The 21,983-nt window shown below is 42.1% G+C and overlaps 1 protein-coding gene across 2 annotated transcripts; it reads right to left on the minus strand.

Annotated features, from left to right (window-relative positions):
- Positions 1-7,421: 7,421 nt before the first annotated feature.
- Dpn (bHLH protein deadpan) lies at positions 7,422-20,204 on the minus strand. Of its 2 annotated transcripts, none has more exons than XM_078197313.1 (3): positions 20,192-20,204; positions 14,819-14,914; positions 7,422-10,498 (listed from the first exon to the last, which is right to left on the minus strand). In XM_078197313.1, exons 2-3 carry the CDS (start codon positions 14,897-14,899, stop codon positions 9,308-9,310), a joined length of 1,272 nt encoding a protein of 423 aa, XP_078053439.1. In that variant the 5' UTR covers positions 14,900-14,914; positions 20,192-20,204; the 3' UTR covers positions 7,422-9,307. The 2 variants fall into 2 exon arrangements, with proteins under 2 accessions (XP_078053439.1, XP_078053438.1); XM_078197312.1 differs by lacking the exon at positions 20,192-20,204 and adding an exon at positions 15,945-16,037.
- Positions 20,205-21,983: the final 1,779 nt, after the last annotated feature.

Consider the following 21,983-nt stretch of genomic DNA (forward strand, 5'->3'; position numbering starts at 1 on the left):
GAAAATTAAATCATAGCAAATACGACAGTTCAGCGTCCACTGTACCGAGAAACACAAGCAAACTAACAAACGAAACCAACCTCGCTAAGAAGTCGCCGGAACGATGGAAACCGTGGGCGCCCCCCGTCTATCGAAGCGGCGCGTGAACGAAATCGCGTAGGGCAATCAATCGGTAGTTTAAACAATCACGCGAATTTTCCGACGGTTTGATGCAAATCAAAAAGCCAGTTTCCCCAAACCAGAAGACCGTAGCTGCACGCAGGTTAATTTGCTTTTTCGAACTGTTGCAGCACAACGGTATTCTTCTCGGCGGGGAAACCGGGCCGGGTAGCCCGGCGATCGTTTCCGGTGGAGTCCGGGTAGCAAACATCGCCGTGGAAAACCATCGGTGCAAGTTGTTTCCGTTACACAGCGGTCAACCGAGGGCAAGTGTCTCGGGGCGGCGGATATAGCAATCGCGGAGTGTTTTTCGCGTTGTTATATTCGTGGGGGCGGCCGGGGGGGTGGGAGGAGGAGGAGGAGGAGGAGGGGTTCCGATCACGCACGCGACAGAGAGGCCCCGGCCCATGCGCCGGGAAGAAGAGGGTCGGAGCGGTTTCTGGCGCGCGTATGTGCGGCCGCCAGGCCATTTGCCTCTGCGGTCTCTTGATTCCTAGCGACTAAATTTTCATCTGTACTCATTCAAGTTTTAATGTGTTTTTGCGGCATCAGTCATTCAAACTTAATCAACAACCAGTTACGCGCTGGTCCGGCTCGCGCTCGCCTCGCCTCGTCCCCACGTCTATATAACGTATCCGCTCCCATTCGTCCTGGGCTGGGCGAGCGTGTGTGGGCGCGACGGAATATTGGTCGGCCGCTCTGTGACGAGAGCGTATTAATTATAACTCTGGTCAGAGGAACGTCAAGAGATGCTTTTGCAGATACCTACGATAAATTGTCGGTTTACCAGCAAATCTCATTTCCAAACCCCGCCATTTTTCCGCTCGTTTGTCCACGCCCATCGCCAGAGAACAACGCTATGCGCCGCGTAGCACCGCGGTATTCCCTTTCCTTTACTTTTCTCCCCCCTTGTCCACCTCCCTCAGGTGTCCACGCTATGTACCTATCCATGTATGGAGAGAGAAAGCGAGAGAGAGAGAGAGGGAGAGAGCCGTGTGTTCACGTGCACGTGCACAGGTGCACAAACGCCGACTGTCGCGTGCACAAGAGCGCGATCACGGCGAAAGGGAGAACGGTTTTATTCAATAATAGAAACGTCGGCATTTACTGTCTTGTCACCATTAACTTGGCTCCTCTTCTCTCATCTGTTCGGCCGCGGACGCGCCGCGGCGAGCCCCGTTTGTTCGGGCACGGTTGACGTGATGGCAGAGACGATATTTTTGAAAAGAGTCGATGGTGTTATTAGGTGTATCCATCTGTTGGTCGCGATATCCTTTTTTCCCCGGATGATCGGGAATTACGGTGCAATTTGCCCGGTACTTGTCTTCCCGGCCGATGATACGCCGGGAAGAATCGTTGTCAATTATCCACTTCGGCGGGAAATGTTTTGAGCAGAGCTTTGGACTGATTGTTTCGTAGCTATTCTCACTAGAAAGCCTCGAATTATTTGGCGCTAAGCAGAGTAATATGACGTTTTAACTCTTTCCACTATCGCTTATTTCATGTTGTTACAATTAACGCTTATTCGTGTTTAATAATTTACCTAATAGGAGCAGACAATTTTTATTTCCTGCATTGTCTTTATTTACCTTTGTTTCTATACTTTGATAACAGAAGAATTCAGTTTTATTTCGATATAGAAGAAATTAATAATATTCATATTCAGTTGATCTTGCATAAAATTTTCACCACGAGTCTAACTCGTTATTATAGTGCAAGAGGTTAATAATGGCACAGTTAGAGTGGCGGTAGCTACTCACTGTGTAGTCAATTACTGTACCTCTAGTTTACCTTTAAACATAAGTAACATTGTACTTATCGAATAAGATGTATTACATTTTTTAGATGGCTATGATTAATAATTTATTTGTTACAGTAAGATATGTAGAAGACGTTCTGAAATTATTTACAACGACGAGTGAAAGGGTGAAATTCATTATTCAGTGAAGAAAATCGTTTTAGACGTATCACAATATTAATTGTATCGGCAAAACGTTTTTGCATAAAAATCTACAGACTGATAATCGCTTCGCTAAATTTCAGAAGCGATAATATTTTCTTTGTCCATATGTATTACCTTCTCTTATACTAAAGCATTTTTCTTGCGAATAAATGAATGAAATGGAAAAGAAAAATTATACTAAATAATGATTTTATAAGCCAGAATATGGTGAATAAATTTATTAGACCCCTGTTCTCTAACGCATTAACTATCGCAAATTTTCTTGTGATAATTATTATGTTTTACTTATTTTTATATCTTACTTACTATTATTCTTTACTCATCTTTATTCTCATTTTTATTATTCACTTACTATATTTTACTTATTATTATAGACTTGTATATGTTAGTATATACTTGTACATTCTACTTAATATCATTTATTTATCTAAAAAATACGCGTTGGAGTCTACAACAGATTTCTTCAACCCCTTGCACTACGATTCCTTTCGCGCTGCGTTGATTAGCACATATTTGTTCTTAATATTTACCTTAACAGAACGAAACAATTTTTGTTCCTTCTATTATTTTATTTACTTTCATTTCCAGACTCTGATAACAGAAATATTAAATTTTATTTCAGTTTAGGAGATATTTAGTAGACTTTGCATGAAATCTTTGTCATTAGCCTGACTCGTTATTATAGCGCAAGGGGTTAAAACCGTCTCGTCGGTAAATGCGTTAAAACAACGACATTAGTCACGACATGCAAGCAAGAAATCCCAAACTCAAAAGAACCATGAAGTTCCTGAAAAGTTTCTGAAAAGTTCCTGAAAAGTTACAACTGGCTTCCCCGAAGTTTCGGTGCCCGGCAACAATTCCACAGCGCCGACATCCTCCTGTCGGCTCATCAATAGTCAACTTCTCACGATAGCTCGAGCAATTTCTGCCCGAAGAAAATTCTCATCAATATCGTCTTAATTGGGGGGAATTCGTCTCGAACGCGATCCCACGAAGTCACTGGTTAATCAAACAGCGCCGAGGTCTATCCCCATCGGAACACCAACGAAGACGCATCGAGATCGTAGCTACCTGATGCACCGGTGGTAGCTGCTGCATCACGGCCAGGATAGATTGTAGCCGGTGCACAGGAGCGATCCATCTTGGATCGCGAATCGTCCGCGATTGTCATAAAACAATTGACCGCGGAGTAGAGATTATCAGCGGGACGTGCACCGGCCGTAAATTCTTCAAGATCGATCGGAAATCGCGAGTCCAGTTTAGCCGGCGATCGAGGACGGAATTGGAATGGGCGTCCATCAGGGTTCTGCGCGTACTGGAATAGTATAAAAGGCGTGCGGGGCGGTGCGCGGGGAGCGTAACGGAAAAGGCATCGTGGTGCGCGCCCGGAGCCAGAGAGATGATCGTTTCCGTAATAAAAATCGTCAACCAGATCGTAGCTCACGTACCGATACGGGGCCTGCGCCACTCCCTGTCGGCCAATCAGAGCCACCCGTCCCGCTTAATGTATTCAAATGTAAGCGGTAGCAGTGTTTATGTCTTGACATTGCAAATTGTGCCGGCTAGGCCATAACTTATAGTAATTGCTGCGCGCCGGAGTAATTATTTATACGCGTGATATAGAGTATAGAGGCACGGCTCGTGGTTATTCAGCGCGGGTATCTGTATCTCCGCGGCTATAATTGTAAGCGTGAATATCGAAAAGGGGCTCCGCGAGCCGCGATATTAATCTCGCCCGGTACGCGGACGAATCGGCGACTTCGATGCCTCGCGCGGACGCGAGATGCTCCTGGCCCGAATAATGCTAGCGACGCCCCGGTCCATTGTGGCCTGGAAACCGCGGAAAAGTCCACGAAAGACGATTTTTCCGAGCTCGGGTTAAGGCAAGTTGTCACATGTCGATGATGAAGAGTTCGATATTCGAAATGGTATTCGTTTCAAATCTGATGAAGACTATACATATGAAGGCTATGTGATATGAAGACCATATATATAAATATGTGAAGACTATATAAGTCGATTGAGAGAAATAAAAAATAAATAAAAATTTACTCTTACTTCTAGGGAAAAAAGAAGTGGCGATCATTCTGTTACAATATTTTTAGATTTTCTCGACGTCTTTGCAGTCTTTGTTTTGCATATTTATTTGTATTAAAATATGGAATTAATAGAAAGTTGGGTGCGAAATTATTTGATTGAGATGTAATCTGTAAAATTAGTACAAATTCATATTAATGCATAAAATCTGCAATCTGGTCTATCGATAACTATGATGATAACGTTCTCAAGACAATATTTGGAACAAGTGTTGCTATTTTAAATTGTTAATACGTTATATTGTGCTATTTAAGTAATTATAATGGATTATTTTAATATGCTTCTTGAAATAAAAATAATATAGTCAATGAAAACAAATCCAGTTGATTATTTAAAATGTTATAAATCTTAGTGAAAATTCTGTTTAAACTGAAGTGTTAGAAGAAGAATTAATTGGAAAAAGTAGTCGAAAATTTTGTTATCCATAAATAATTATCGTGGCAGTCGACGTGATAGATTTGAAATTATTGAAACAAGGGTTGGGAAATTACTAGAAATGTTGTAAAATAATGAAGAAAATCGTACAACAATTTTCTTATGCCCATTTTAAAGGTTAGAGTCTCTACTTTTACACCCTTTCATTGATTTTTCTGAAAAATACTTTTACATCATTTAATTGATGAAATAGTGACGATACTTTTCTCGGAAAAATTTTACATTTTCAAACGACTGTTTAAAATTGTAAAAATGTTCTATAAGTTTTATTTTAAGATTAATGTGTTTGTGTATGATATAATTCGATACCATCTTGGTTCTAAATATTATGAGTATGATTATAAAACAAATAAAGTATACCTTACCTAATTGAAAGCTTCAATCTTAATTTTTGTTCACGAAATTTTGAATTATATCTTTTAGGGGATGAATAAGAGACGAACAACTGTTTCAATTCTGTTTCACACAAATTCGGAAAAGATCCAATTATATTTTACATTTATCAATTATTTTTTTACGATTGTAATCTATCGATTAGCAAAAAGAGAATAGACAGTTATTTAATTACACGTAACCAAACTAAAAAAAATGTTCTATTTCTAGAAACAATATACGTCAAACATAAATTGACAGATACTAGTTTCTATCATAAAAAATGATGAACAAATACTTCCCTAAATAATAATTCTACGCTAAAATTTATTTTCGCATTAAAAAGACACGAGAATTGATCTTTTTTCGATACAATATGTTATCTTCCTTCCAACCAATAAGAAGTTCTATTTCAATAAGAGGTATAGCCCGTGTTCAATATGAAATATTTCTGGGAAAACTTTTCCATTAACTTTATTGTCCGCAGAAGTTCGCGATATAGCAGCGATACAAAAAACTAGTATTTCATTACGCCCGGCATTCGAATTTTTCACACGTAACCGGTATAAACGTGTGCGTAAATTTTTACAGAATTCTTTAAACACGGACAACGAGGATACGTAATAATTGGCATGAATGGCTCACGCGGAAATAAATGTGTTGCGCGCAAGGTTAATAAAAAATGGAGACGCCCGGTTCGGGGGGAGGGGTGGGGAAAAAAAGCCGAAATAAAAAAGGATAAACAACAGAGAAACTTCAACGTTGTACAAATTGAATAGTGGAGGGGTTTATATACACCGTTGTATAAACGTTCGGTAATTAAAATTTGTGTAAGTCCGTTCTGCTGTACAATTTTTTCCGCCATTAGACCGTAATTTCGGAAACGGCGTATATGCGTAAATGTGTCCCACAAATCAGGCCGTTAGACACTGCCCGGCCCGACCGGTACAAATGGGATCCTACTCTGAATGCATAAAAGGTGAGTCCCCCCAAAATCGGAACAGTTTATTGATCCCATCTAAATAAAAAAAACATGGCGCGCGCGTGGACTGAATTTGCTTTGATGCACTTTGCGGTGCGGGCGGAATGAGAAAATATGGGTCCATTAAAAAAAATCCGTGTAATCGTAACTTTTTCAATGGAAAAAGCTATTCAGACAGTTCTTTTATTATTGTTAGTTGTTAACGGCTAAACACCAAGATATTTCCCGACCCCGGGAAAATATTCCGCGTAACATATCGACGGTGCTTTCCGTACCTCCAGCAAAGAGTAATCATCCCCCACGGTTATTTTTACCGTGCATTTACCTTCGCCGATTATTCTCCGTTTCGCTTCGCCCGTTCACCGGATCAAAAAAAAAAAACAGCGAGAAAGAAACGAAACAAGCGCGAACGATCAAACGTCAAACAGTATTAAAATAAAAAAAAAAAAACAGTAAGATCCGTGGAGGAGCAGTCGTAAAGAAGCAATTCTGCAAAACCATTCGCTAAAAGGTTGCCTGTCGTCGTTTCGCGTTCCCGATACAATAGTGCCGCCATCTCTCATGCCCCGCTCGAACTAGTGCCGGTGAAAAAAATGCCGAGACTTTTCTTTTTTTAAAAATGGCCACGTTTTCCGAGCGAATCGAACGCGCGTGAGGGGGAGAGAGAGAGAGAGAGAGGAAAAAAAGGAGAGCGGCCAGAAATAATAGTAGCGAGGCCGCGCTCCGTTAAAAGAGGCGATGGAGGATCGCGGAGGGGTTTGCAACCGTGCGCCGGGTATGGCCCCGAGGGACGATTTCCGGGCGTTCCTTTTTTTTCCGCCGATAAATCAGCGCCGAAATTAAGAATTTCGGCGACCGTTGCCCGAAGAAATCTGCTCCTCGGAATATAACGCTAAGGGCACCGACGGCGAAATTTCACCGGTGTCTGTCGATAAATCAGTTTAAGCATTCAGCCGATGAGAAAGGGGGTGGTTTTGCGGTGTAACAGGTGGTTGAAATTCTCATTCGCCGCGCCTTTTTACTCCTTTATCGGCAAAAAGGGAAAGAATAAGTTCCAGTTTATGAATCGGAGCGCGTTTAACGCTTCTTAAAAGGATAAAGCCGCCCCCGGACGGCTTTTTCCACCCGGGGAAATTGCTGAGTCCTTTACGAGGCCACGGGACATATCGATAGACACCTCGTTTTTCTTTCACGGTGTTCTTTTTCTTTTTAGTTTTTTTTTTTGCGCCGCCGGACTCTCGTTTCTTTGTCTTTTCTCTCTTTCCTTTCCTTGTTCTCCTCTTTTCGAGGAAGATCATCGGACGCCGGTGAGATCAAATGAAAATTAATCGTGCTTACGTCGTCGGATACGCTCCATTTTCTTTATTTAACATTATCACAAACAGGCTTAAATTACGACAGGCCGGGGCTTGCGATCCATTTCGCGATCGGCCCTTTCATTGACGAAAACATCATGCTTATAAAATTCTTATGTATTATCATAGAAATTAAATAGGGTCCACGTTTATTTACATAGATTATTCACAACGTTAAAGCTTGCAAGTCTTCGGATACTAGGAATACAGAGTTTGTGCGTTTGCATTCACGGGTTTCTTCTTAACACCTAATCCGTCTTTTTAACAATTAATTTGACACGTTACCTATCGGCGGTTTAATAGTTCTAGAAAGTCGCTGATTCGCAGCCGATTCCTCGGGAAATTTTGGATAACAGTTTTACTCGCATTCTGTTAGCTGCATCGGTTAGATCATTTTTATTGGGTTTACTTTTAACCCTTTTAGAACGAATGCCGTCGTATCGGTATCATTAGAATTACACAAAGTTACAAAAAATAGAATTTAATTATGCAGATAATAAAGATCGATACAAAATGATGTCTTTAGCAATATATAAGCCTTTAACATTTGCTGCGTTTCTCTAAAGAAATTATTCTTAACCCTTTGCATGTCGTGAAGCAAAATAATTTCGATATTGTTAGATTCGCTTGTTATAAATTAGATTTTGTATTTGATAAATAGTAAAAACTTTTAACGAAACGAAAGTAGTATTTTTAGCGTTTATAGCTTTGAATGCAAAGGGTTACAGAGACATTGTTATCTCTTTTCTGTTACAGAAGAACAATTGAAAGTCCTAATAACAATCCTAAAGTCCTATTAACAATCCGGTAGGTAAAGTGTCAATCGCGCGAATTAATTTTCTAAACTTACGTGTAAAATGCCTAACTGTGGCAATAAATATAACAAGTCTTGGTGATCCGATGCAGACAGCGAGTTCTATCACGCACGATATACGACTAACTACTAAATAAAATTATTCATTTCACATCCTAACGTCGGTAATAATTAAAATGTAAAAGAAACTATATACCTCGAAGAATTCGATCTTTCAATCTATTAAAAATGCCCACATAAGACAACTCGCCTGTCTGCACTGGATATTATAATTAGCCTAACGCAGGTATAGTTCAAGTCAAGAGCGACATACATTTTTTCTAATTAAAAACAAAATCTTTTGCCGAATCCCGTTTCAAGGTTTTTAAAAATCTATGCGGCACAATTGGCACAATTGAAACAAAATTGTCGAAGAAATTCGTCAACTGTATTTTAACCCTTAACTGCCGCAACGATTTTTTGGAAGTAATTGGCATATCGGGGTCACGACAGACCCCAAATACAAAGGGTTATCTGAATCTAGATAAACTGTGTTCTTAGCTAGCGTTTAAAATAGTATAAAAATGGAAATTTAAATTTCCGCTATAAACTAAAATAGAAATACTTTGTCGCTCGTGACCTCAATATACTAACTAAAAAATGAAATCATTGTTAAACAAAAATATTAACCATTAACCCCTTGCCGTACTACAACTTCAGACTCTCACGTATGTGAATCGTTTCGTTCCAAATCAAATTCTATTCCCTCGTCAGCAATATTTCAACATTCAAGTAGACGTAGACACGCGATAAATATAAATTTTCTTTTTTCTTCTAAAATATCATTGCGAACGAAGAAGTTGTAATTAATTAACAATTCTTGTAAGTCGTAAGAAAACGTTACGGCAAAGGGTTAAAACGGAACGTTCTTCGCGATGAAAAAGGAATTCTCGCCAAGGAAGTTAGACTCTCGAACGAAACCGACGAATCTTCGCCATTCGTAAGGCACAACGTAGCTCAATACGTCATCTTAGGATACTTGTCACAGTCGAATGCTTCGCTAACGTAATTATTTGTACTAAGCGACCTAGGTCCGGCGTTCACGGCGCTAGGTTCCGACGGAGCGAAAACCGTGAAGACAATCCCGGGAATCACCAGGGTCTCCACATATCGGCGTTCGCGCCCGAAGGGCCGGCCACCGCAGCAAATTTTAGAGGATTAGGATTAGAATTTCTATTAGTCGAGCAAGTCGGTCGCTCCGACAAATCCTCTACGGGCAGCGGTTGATCGTCCCCGGATTTTGGCGCGCCATTAGAAGAATCCATGGGAACGGTGGAGCTGATCGATTCTTGGTACCTAGGTCTTTTATCGGAGATTACTAGAAGTCCGTCGTGGTGCCTCTTGATGGCTTCCCTCCTGGCGGTGGCCACCGGGCTGGATAGATTGTAGGTCTTATCGGTGATCACCGACAGCGGCTGTCGTAAATTCGCGACGATCCCGACGCCGTTCGATACGTCCGACGAGTCCGTGACGAGGTCCTTTCTCGTCGAATACGTTCCGTCAACCTTAGGCTCCATGAAGACGGGCACCGGCGACTTGCTGTCGCTGGTCGAGCTGATTTGCGGCTTCTGAGTATCCGGGGACGACGTGAAACTCTTCGAGGAGGCCGGGCTCTGCTCGGGTATCTTGAACCGAGGCTGATGATTGGGCGAGTGTGCTTGGGGGTAGAGTTCCGACTGATGGCTCTCCTCTCCGAAGCTGGACGTGGACGTGGAGGGACTCAGCAACGGGCTCTGGGGCCTGTGCACCGCGGTGAAAGCGGACGACTGGCCGATCTTCGACGACGAGTCCGTGGCCGGTGGAAAGAAGGGAAAGTTTGCGGATATGGCAGCCGATTGCGGCACCAGAAGGGCCAGCTCGCCGGTCGGCAGACGGCTCGGTATCAGCTGAACACCGTTCGGTATCTGTATCCTGGCGCTTCCGTTATTGTTCTCGTCGCCATTCTGGAAATCGCTGTGGAAACCGACCTTCAGCTCCGAGTAGAGCCGCTCCGGCATGTAGGGCATGTAGCGGCTGAAGAAGGGCGTCATTTGCTGCAGATTACTGACGCAATTGTTCAAATGTGATACCAGTCGTTGCTTGACAACGGGGTCGACGTTCTCGAGGTGGCTGACGTACCGCGATACTTCGCTAGCACATTCTGTAAACCCGGTGCGGAATTTCGTTAACACCGCCGGATCGGTAGCGACCGCCGTGCTCAATTGCTGACGCTGTACCGCCTGTAAATGCTTCACCGTCATCTCGAGGATATCGGCCTTCTCGAGCTTCGAATGCCTGGTGGGCTGCAATAGAAACAGAAACGGTTAGAATATTTATATAACCGAGAAATAATTTATTCTTAAACTATATCAATCGCGCGAATGGAATAGTGAATTCTAAAAAGATTTTCCACGAGTTCGAACGGACGGATCCCGAGGGTAAAAGCAACCCTTTCGGACGATCGATAAGGTCAGCCGCTGTTAGGGCAACGGTGGCGTTGCAGGGAGCTGCTTTATCTACCGAAAGCAACTGGCAACGATTCCAGAAGAGGGAAACATCGTTCCCGGCCTGTTCGGAGACCAATAATCGCCGCTGTACCCTCGGGACACGGGTACGGGAGCGATTACCGATCGCTCAGCCAAGAAATCTGTGACGCCTAGGTAACGCCCACGTAATTGCCTCGATACGACCTGTTACCTTAATAACAGAGTGCTAACTCCGGTAGCTAGGCGCGGGCAATTTCGTAGTTCCCCCGAGGCTGCCGGTGTTACATTCCGTCGGAGCGGTTTTATTCTCATTAATTTCTATGTATATGCAAATATGCCGCTCGATAAAATTGCTAAAAACCCGGCGCGCGCTCGTACGAATTAAAAGCGTCGCTGAACGACAGGCGCGGCGGCGACGGTCCGGTGAAACGGGGGCTGTTACGGCGAGCACAGAGGAGTCCCCCGTATCGTGGGAACCCGTTAGATCCTCGAGAGGCATACCGAAACATTTTTTCGGACCAGAACCAGCTAGCCCTTTCAGTATTCTTCGGATTCCCACTAGCCTTTTAGAGATCAATAACTCAATACCGATGCAGCTTCTACGAGCTCGAGATTCTATTGTGTCCTTTCTACGACACGGTCCTCCTCCTCACCCTGGATCAGAGGATGGTGCTCGCATTTTTATGGTAAACTAGCGGTCACCGGCGAAATAAGCGTGGGAGTCGAAGAAGGGATCGGTTACACAGGACCATTCAGCCACTCCAGGACCCTTGGCTCCCCTCTAAACGTGCTCCCGAAAAAGATATACTGACTTAAAAATCGCTAACTGAGCCCTAACAATGTTTATCCAGCAGGTAGCAATTTTCTATTGTGAACGTCCGTTTTATTCTTTAAAGTGGTTTAATGACCGACTCGAGGAAATAATTTCTATTTTGAAAATCGTGAATGGAGGCGAATTGCAGTATACTGTATATATTTTTATATTGTTTTTTGCAAAATGATATGGTCTTTATGTTGTTCTATTTTCAAGAGGAAAGTGAAGAATCTCATTTGAAAATAATTTTCGTCGCTAGAGGAGAGGTTTATAAATTATTCTTTTCCTATCGTCTTATAATTTGCACCAACCTCTCAATTTTCAGAGAAGTAGCTCATTTTAATTGTTTATTTTTCCACTATGTTATATTCTTCACTATAGCTTGAATTTATATAAAAGACTAATTTTTACACTCCTCTCAAAAAAGATATTTTAATTAATAATTTCTTCCTCTGTTATAATTTACACCATGCCTCCAACATTCAAAAAATAATGATAAAATAATATTCTACACTTCCAATTTTCCAAGAAATGAATTACCACTTATTCGCTACCTATTCGCATTAACCGCAAAAACAATTAAATACCGTGTGAAAACGAAATACGGAATAAAAGATTCTACGATCGGGTCGATTTTCATCGATAAAAGAAGATTAGGCTTACGGTGAGAAAGGTGCCGAAAGTCCGGGCGGACGAGGCGAAAATTTCAAAAAGAGGAGAACCGACGCGGAAATCGAATTTCCCGTAACGCGAACACGACACTGAGAATTGGAAGGACCGACACCTGCTAAAGGATCAACGAAAGGACGCGGAGGCGTCCGTCCTCCGATTTTTTTGCCGATCACCGTGGTCCTCGCGATGCCTCGGATCCTTAAAGATGATACGGTCAACAAAGGGAGTCTGTAACCCGAGATGAGATTCTCTTTTTTTTTTTTCTCCTCGGTAATAATTATTTCGAGGTTCCCACGAACGCGGGGGGCGTTTCGTATGGGCGAACGCGGGACGGACACTGGAGCGAGCAGGTAGCGGAAGTCATCTGGACGAGGAGAAGAGAACGGTGAGAGCGGCTAGCTCTCGTTATATTCCTGTCTGAGAAATCAATCTCGACGGATCGTGTTACACGAGCGGGGTCTTCTATCCTGCTGCGAGAAAATCTCGCGGATGATGTTGGAAACTACTCGAAAAAATACTGCTTCCTGCGTCTTATCAGTTTATGCGTACAGTACTAAAGATGTCTTAGAAAACATAATTCAATCCCTGCTGTATCCCTAATTGGATTTCTTAATTGGGAGATTTATATAGACATTGTTTTCGAAGCAGAAAGAATAGATCATTTAAAGTTACCCGTGTTTACTATTCATATTATTTAGCGAAAGTAGAGATTGTAATAAAATAGTCCTAGAACCAATCAAATGCATATTATTGAAATTATTATTTATATAATTGAATCTTCTCCTTAGTATTTTCACGGATGTAAAGAGACTATTAAAAATTCATATTTTCCTACTAACATTGTGCAAAATTAAATAAATTATCAGTAAACACTGCCTTCTACCCACAAAAATCGTACGTTCGATCCAACACTGATACGTCTTCGAAACCATCGATTTCTGGCGAACGTCGACAGATCGTAGTCGAAAAACGAAGACGTCAATTTTGCAGTAACGAGATGCCCGGAATCCATTACGATAGTCCTATTAGGGGCCGGCAACGGTGCGAATTGGTTAAAGTCACAATGGTCAGCTAAGGCATGCGCAGTAACCGCGGCAGATTGTTTCGGAGCTCTCGGTATAAAGGTCAAGAGTCGATCTTCTAATTAAACTGATAGGATGAGCTCGGGCTGCGGATGTTGGCTAGAACTGTTTGATCAGGCCGTCGCCTTTTTTCCATTCTCGTGCACCGCCGCCGTCCGCCCGCGTGACATGATTTGTTTTCGGCTGTAGAATTGGGACTCCGGTAGCAGGAGTTGGACGGGGTTTTGTTTTAGTGTTTTAGATGCCTTGCCGTGGGAACGGATGGCGGAGAGGCCCTCCTCTCTTGCCAACACGTAACCTCCGCCGGAATCCCCGACAATGGCACTTCAGTCCCGAACGGAGTGGCGAACCAGCGTGCAGGAGCGCATTCCACTCGATCGCTTTTTCGAATAGAATTTCCACGCAACAAAATTGCCAATTACCCAACGACACGCTTCCCTATCCCCTCGGCCACAATTATATCCGCGGCTAAAAACCATTCGCCTGGTTCAATTAACCGGAAGATACAGGCGACGATACTCGAAAGTGCCATTTCCACCGGATATATATAGAATCTTCTGCTTTTGCGACGAGATTATTCTCCGCTCTATTTTGCAGTCCGGCAACTACCTTTTTTATACTCTTTATATAATTACTATTCTAATTATTAGATCGCGGATCTCGTGGCAATAATCTGTGGTTCGGGTGTAAAATAGCAGAAACATTTGAGGAAGTTGAAAAGACTCGAGAGTACTGCTTTCAACAAATTATCATATAGAATAGTCTTTTAATTAATGCAAGCGATATTATTAAATAATGCGTTCAATCGTTATCGTTAAAATAACCTTGACGTAATCCAGTAGAATGATAATTATCTAGCGGATAGATTTCTGTACAATCGTTTCCTCTTCTTTTCGAAGTTAAATTTAGATCCTCGTGATACGCCTAAAATGATAGCCTGATCCGACCTAATCAAAACCGATCACCGTACGAACCGGTAAAAAATGCGAACGATCGTTGCAACTGGAAAACCTCATCTGACGTCCAAATCCCGAATGATCGATCGAGCGACTTCGGCGTTGATCTCGATCGAGGAATTATCAAGGACGTGACGAAAATATTCGCGGCTCGGGGTGGTGGCGAGGCTTTACATATTCCCGCGTTATCACCGGTTAACCGGGGGATAACGTCACGGGAGAGATAAGTCTTGGGAGATCGGTCACGTCCGCGGCGGCCACGGATTCGGCCGGCTAGCCGGCGAGAACGTGGCTCGCACACGAGCGCCACGTTCTGGATCACGCGTACGCCGGCGCGGTCTCGTGCGCTATCGGCCCGGGAGCTTTGCCGATGTCGCGTTCCTCGTCAAGAGAAATTCCGTTGTGTCGGCCCGTTTCACCGTGTCACGCGATTAACAGATTAAAACCGCAGGCCGCGTGAGAGACCGCCCTATCTGCGGCCGACATCTACGGCCCGGATCGATCGATCGATCGCGCGAAATCACTGTCATCGGCCACGACCACCCGGCGGTCGCCGATAACCGGGCCTCCGACGATTGCCGCCCCATAGTAAATCCCTGGATTCGATACTCACGTCTTTTTTCATTGCCTCCAGGATCAGGCTCTTCAGCTCGTCCAGGCACTGATTGATCCGCGCGCGGCGACGCTTCTCCATGATCGGCTTGTTGCTCTGCAATTAGCGAATTAGGAGATTCAGAGATCGATACGCAACACCGGGGACCGGGCTTGGATAGATCATAGCACGTTATCGGATCGAGTGTGCTACAATTGGTTCCACGCGATAGCACGTGGGAGCGATAAAGCGGTTCGTGCGAGAGCAGGAAGGTGTAAGGAGGGGAATTCGATGTTATTGAGGATCTGATTTGTTTCATTGTGATACCGTTTTCGTCCAAGTTACGTGTCGAGTGCTGTTGAGTGATCGTGGTTTCTTTGGTTTGTAATTTGAGAAGCGATTTCGTCGAGGTCGAAGATCTCTCGAAACGAGTGCGATGATTTTGGGAATTATTTTAGATATTATTGGTAATAATACTAAAACGAGAACATTAATGGCATCGGTGACGATTTTGGTGATCGTATTTCCATATAAAGGTGTTGTAGAAGTTCTTTTAGCGACAAATAGTAATTAGCGTCAGGAAATTAGAAATTTTCGTGGAAATTTTTCTAACAAGAGTAATTTATGCATCAATAAAATTGTTTACTATCACAAGGAATCTTTTAGGCAATTTGCTCTCACTTTATTTGTATATAAGAAGATGATTTTATCTACGTTGACCATTTACTCCAAAAGTGATTGCATGTATATAAAAAATTTTATATAAATTCTAATTTTTGTAGACAAGTTGAAGCAATTAAATTTTTGATATGATGATATTCTTGGTAATATATTCTTTAATAACGTATTCAGTGAATGAAACATTTAACGAAAGCGACGCAATATTAAATCTGAATAAAACCTATCCTCCATTATGATATGAACAAATTATGGTTTTATGCATACACAGCTATGGTAAATGCGTAAAATCCTCACTCTACTCATCATAATTCTTAGATCTCTAAAAATATTCAATTTCTGACAACCTTTAAAAACTTTTAAAGTCTCTTCAAACACACATTAACATTAAACTACAACAACAATCAACGAATTGCTTCGAAACCTTTTGCGATTGAGAGAAAAGGGTAAGAAATTAAATCATGGTTACCCTTCGCAACTCGGCCTTTGTCATCCCTGACTGCATATGAGACTCCGGCTCGTCCTCGCTCCCCGACATTTTGTAATTATAATAATCCACCATTGGTGCACCGATTAAAAGAACACTTCCAGCAATTTTCCAAAAAGGACTGTCAACACAGTCTATTCAACGTTCTTCGCACTTAACCGTAATCACACAACAAACGATCGGACGCGTGTATCCTCGAGACTGGCGAGAGGTATACTATATTGGAACGATTCCGTCGAAGACTATCGTGAAACACTGAGGGTTGGGGATGATCGCCGCTACCGGCGACGTCCCGCTTGGGGTGTGGAGGGTAACTGTTTGACGTTTTCGATTTCGAAGACCGCATGCCGATGCACTCGCCGCGGTCGGAGTGGGGGGTTGAATCGTGGCAGTGGAGTGGGGCTCTCTCTCTGTCTCTCTCTCTCTCTCTCGGTTGCCCATGGGGTGGGAGGTCCTCCTGAGACCTGTTGATGTGTGGGAATTCACGCCCGTCCTCGGGACAAGGCGACAGAGTCTCCTCGAAATTTGAGTCTACTCTTTTCGTACGCGTTTTCGCGTTTTGATTCACTCCTTTCTTTTTTATTACGCGACGGTATAAAGCTCGTTTTGTACGCGGCCATTTAATAAAGACGCTGAACAATCGGAGCATCTTTTCGGGGAACGACACGGCCGGCCGTTGTTCATATTCCAGTTCGTTAATTAGACTTTATTAAATTAATATGGGCTCTTTGATGCACTGAGATTTGTGAGGGTTGCTTTGTTCCGTCTCGCTGTAGAATTTTACCGTGCAAATTGTAGATGTTTTAATTTTATTTAGACTCTTTTAATTATTTTTCACTTCTGCAAATAGCAAACAGTGTTTTGTATTTTATTTCTTCAGATTTACACTTTTTAAGGTTGAACCTATACAGATGTAAATTACAGAGAAACTAGTAATTATTTTTAAATAAACCGGAATAATCGACGCTTTCTGTTTGTGCAGGAATTAGCGCACTTTGCGCAAGTCATTAAGAGTAACGAGTTGGCGAACATTCAAACAAGAGGAAAATTGCAACAGGTTAAATATATCGATGCAGAAAAATTGTTCCGATCGCTTCCGTCTCTAAAGTGTGTCTTTATAAACTAAAAATCGATGGTCTATCACATTCTATAGTCTGTCACACCCAAATCATAAATACAACACTCGAATTCATAAAATCCCCTGTATGGAAGAAAATAAAGCCGCCCTTCAACTTGCAATCATTTACAGAAACAGTGCGATGTCTGTGCTCGAAAAGCTCCCTAAAAAAATAAAAATTTCCGCGGCGCCAATCAGAGTCTTCCACTGTCGGGGACGCGCCGCGTGCACCAGTGTGCCCCGCTAAGGGGTTAAAAAAGGAGCGCTCCTCACGATCCTCGGTGGCGTAAAAAGTTCAAGTACCGCAAAGACGATGTTGTCGGTGCGATTGCCACGATGAAACCCCAACAATCCCAACTCCCAGCAACGCGCAGCGGCACGGCAAAGGCAAACGGCGGCGGAGGATCTCGTTCGTGCAACAGAAAGAATAGAGAAGGGCGAGAGAGAGGGGGAGAGAGAGAGAGAGAGAGCGGAATACCGTGTGCCGGGCGGCCGGACGTGTGTGTACGAGCGTCATAAGTGTGGCTGGCGCGCGCAACGATGCATCGGATGCATACGAGCGACGACGATAGGGGGGGGGGGGGGCGGCGGGGGTGCGAGAGAGGGCACCCTGTGTGGGAATTCTTCTGAAACGTTAAATACTGTTTACTTGGGCCGGCGCGGCACTGTTCTCCGGCCGACGGTCTCATCAATGAACTCTTTCTTTCGCGCGGCGTGCACGCTGTTTTATAGAGGCGACGCCATGGGAAAACGCGATATCGAATTGCCGACTGCGTGCAACTGCCGATTTCTTTTTTTGCGAGGCCGTTTCGCGATCATAGCTGCCTTTGTAGCGCAGTTTTCTACCACTGTCGACGATCGTTTGCGTCTTTCTGGGTTTTTAGAAAATTGATAAAGCGATGCGTCGAGAGCGACTTTTCCGTGTATTGGCTACGTTTTTCCATGTTAGAGCATTTTCTGGGATCGTTGAATGGGCAAACGCGCTTTTCACAATGCAATTTTTATGTTCGTGTGTAAGACTTTCTAGTCTGCCTTTTTGTAAAGTCGATGAGGTGCATTGCGGTGAATTTAGTCTTTTTGTATATTGATTATGTTGTTTATATATACTTAGTTGTTACAATGTGGTATTTATGAAATAGTATGTGGAATGAGCTATATTAATTCGACGGTACTGAAAGGGTTAAGTAGAATCATAAAGCAATCGAAGAATCATTGGAACATGCTATTTGATATTCATGTATATGCACTGTAATTTTTATAACATGTTAGTCCTTTCCATATTTTTTGATATTGTATTTTATATATATTTAGTGAAATATTCCTACAATTCTTTCCTAATACAACATAGAAAGCTGTAAATTATTTATTATAATAGACTCTTTAGATTTACAGCCTACATTAATATATTAACAAAAAAGAAAAGAATTATGCTGTCTTAATTTTCATCAAACTTTTAAAGCAGATGAAGTAAATAAAGTACACATAAATTGCGATAAAATCGATGCACTTTAAAAATGATTGTACACGATAAATCTTCTGTCTTTTTTTTTTCGCATAGTAGAGAATTTGTTCGGTATTGAAACGGTAAACATACAACTATTACAACTTAACACTCTACAAGAAAATTGCGCTAGAAAATTCTGGAAAAATCCAGCTTGTGAGAAAAACTGGGACCGACGAGCGAAAAGAATCGCTAAGAGGAAACACGTGTTAAAATCGGGGCAGTTCGTCGTTTATTATGGTTCCGGGTTGCTCCATTTGTAAGACGAGCGAGCAATAGTTACTTAGCGCTTAAGGAAAAATCACTGACCAGAGGGTATATAACCGATGACGCGCGGCACGCTTCCCGGCAGTAACGCCTTGTCAATAAATGCGTAAAACTATAAAATAAAAAAAAAAGATGAGAGACGGTCGAAGACGGTAAGCGTCTTACCGGGGATCGGAGAGGAGCGTTTTACGAACGAGACAAGCATGTAGACGCGAGACAATAAACGACGGACATTTGTTTCGTTGACGAAATCAGTTACAGCCTATTCCAAGAGGCAATGGCGGCCGCAATAAACAGATAAACCTTTACGACCCGCGATTATTGCACCGGAAAACTTTTACTTTCAAGGGGACCGTAGCCGTCGCCTACGGCCGTTTTCCACCGTTCCAACTTTATACTACGTAAACGGTCCCTTTGACCCGTTGATTTATTTCACTTTGCTGTCAGTTGCGATCCACGATTCTGGGACAGATACGGAAATATCTTTGCGGATCGATGGAAATTAATGCGACGTCTGGACGGCGTCCCAGACACGTCGGTTTGATCGATCATTGCTGTGCTGCAACGGCATCGTCTCGAAACGAAATTAACGACAGTTTTCGATAAAATAAAGAAATTCTAAATATTTGGGGACTATATAAAAATTCTGAAGTAGAAAAAACAATTATTTGAAAATGGCTCAGATAATTTCATTTTTGAGATTGAGATCTCGAGAAACGAAATTGAAGACACATTTTTCTATAAAACGCTGTTAATTTCTCTAAAAGCTAGTAGAAACTTGTTCGACGACTAAATCTGCCATAAAGTCAAAGATTGCAGCCTTCCCTTTACAACGACACCCTAAAACTCGATGCACGATTCTTTTTGGTCGTTTTATTGAGCTTTCGATGGAAGGGTGTACCATCAGCTTTATGCTAATAAAACATACACAATGAAGGGTTTCCTGTTGCATGGAACAGTAAAAAAATATCGTACACCAAGTTTCAAGGGATTATTGTAAAGGGGAGTCTTTAATCTTTAAAACTGTGATACGGCAATTCAAAAGAACGGAAGTGGAAAATATAAATTTTCTGCTAATGTTTAGCACTGCGAGGATCAATGAAATATGTGATATAACTAGACAATTGATTTCATATGTAATTTTGATTAAAATAATTAAGTAAAATAACAAAATTGGAGATATTTAATGGGAATATTAAATGGTGATATTAAATGGTGATATTAAATGGAAATATTTAATGGAGATATTAAATGGAAATATTAAATGGACATATAAAATGGAGATATTAAATGAATTTGAAGATTCCACGATTTATTCAAATTATAGAGAATTCTTCTACTCACGGAATTTGAAATCTCAGGAGAACTATTTCTTGCTCATGTCACCCAGATCAATGTCGATAACGTTCTCGCGTGGCTAGGTTTTATAAACAACATTGAGCCTAGCTGAGAGAGCACGATACCTGGTCAGGTAACGACCGGCGAAGATACACACTAAACTGTGTACTTATTGTTTGCGCTATCCTTCTTGTAATCCTAGATAATATCAAATCCGTTACCTATTTTTCATAGTCTTCTATACGGCATTGTTCACTCGGGCCAATTTTTATTACCCTCGGCATCTAATCCTTCCAATATTTAAAAATCCCGGTCGTTTTTTAGCTTTAACCAATGACCCAAGACGGTGTAAATAGGTTCTAGAATCGCAACCGACAAAGCTACAGTCAGCGTTTGCTTCTACACTTTCCACTGTTCTAATTCTTGTCGAACGTTGCATTTTATGCATTTTATGCTCACGGTAATCATTCTTCTGTATTGCATAATTTCTTCTTTTTCTTACATTTTCTGTATTTCTTTTCCTTTTACTACGTCGAGTTATAAATAATTTTCGTTCCTTTACCAGACCTTTAGTATGTTTATTTTGTTATGTATACTTTTATTTATTTAGAATCCTTATTTATTTAGTGCAAGCAAAAATTCGTTTGCTCTGATGAGTTATAGTAGGAAGATATGAATAAACAGATTTCTACTACCTGAATTTGAAAGTTATTTATGACTCGTTGTAATATTTATTATATTTTGTTCTGCTATCAAGTTTATTCTTATCTATACAACTTTCTCTCCAGCATACAATTCTATCGAGTCAATAGATAGAGATAATTTAGACTAATCCTTTGTACTCGAGAGGCGACTTTGAGATGCTATCAAATATTCTTACGTCGAGTTTCAAAATAATTTTACCATCATCGAATTCGCTTATATTGAAAAACTGTTAAATGAGCTATAAAATTCAATGTCGTATGTATAAAGTACACTAAGTTATACGAAATAAAAATACTGTGAATCAGAGAAAATATTTTAAATTTCGAGTTAAAATGGCTTCGTGTGCAAAGGGTTAATTATCAGCACAGTCATATATTATTTTCGCAAGGGTGTTGGAACATTGTTGATATAAAAATTAATAAAAATTGAGTTAATCCAACCAGCTTACTTTAACAGAACATACTAGTTAGGCTTACTACCTAGTTGGCGCTTAATTAACTTTAACAAATTAAAAGCTTAGCCTTAAAGTATTTTTCGAGAAGAGTGTGACGGGTAAAAGGGTACAAGCAGCCTCAGCACGAGTCAAATTTTCGTTTAATTAGCCGCCGATGCCGCGTGTCACTATTTCAAGACTCTCAATCTCCGTGCCGTTCGTGGTTACCGTGAACGATCGTGCGACGCGTCATTGCGTCACAATGTGTCTCGCGATAGTTCCGCGATAAATCGGTTCTCGCGACCAGCTGTGTGCCCCTGCGGTCCACGGGGACTTCCGTGTCGACACCGGCCCTCATTTCGCATTATGCCAGCGGCGCATGCGTGCCAGATGCACGATCCACGGCCGATCTAGCGCGGGGGCCTCCGCGATTGAGAAATCAAGATCCAGCCACGATCGGATCAACCGGGCCGCAGCGCACCGGTCCGTATAAAGCATGAAATCACGTGGGGACCGAACGGGTTCGCCGCTCTTGTTTCACGCTCTTTCATGTCCCACTTCGGATCGCCCTTCAAAATGATCGATCAAAGATTAACAGCGCGGCGAAATATACGGAACTCGGACGTGGTTCGCGAATTTCGGCCCTCGAACACGCGATCA

Source organism: Augochlora pura, chromosome 3, assembly GCF_028453695.1.
Source record: "Augochlora pura isolate Apur16 chromosome 3, APUR_v2.2.1, whole genome shotgun sequence".
NCBI lineage: Eukaryota > Metazoa > Arthropoda > Insecta > Hymenoptera > Halictidae > Augochlora > Augochlora pura.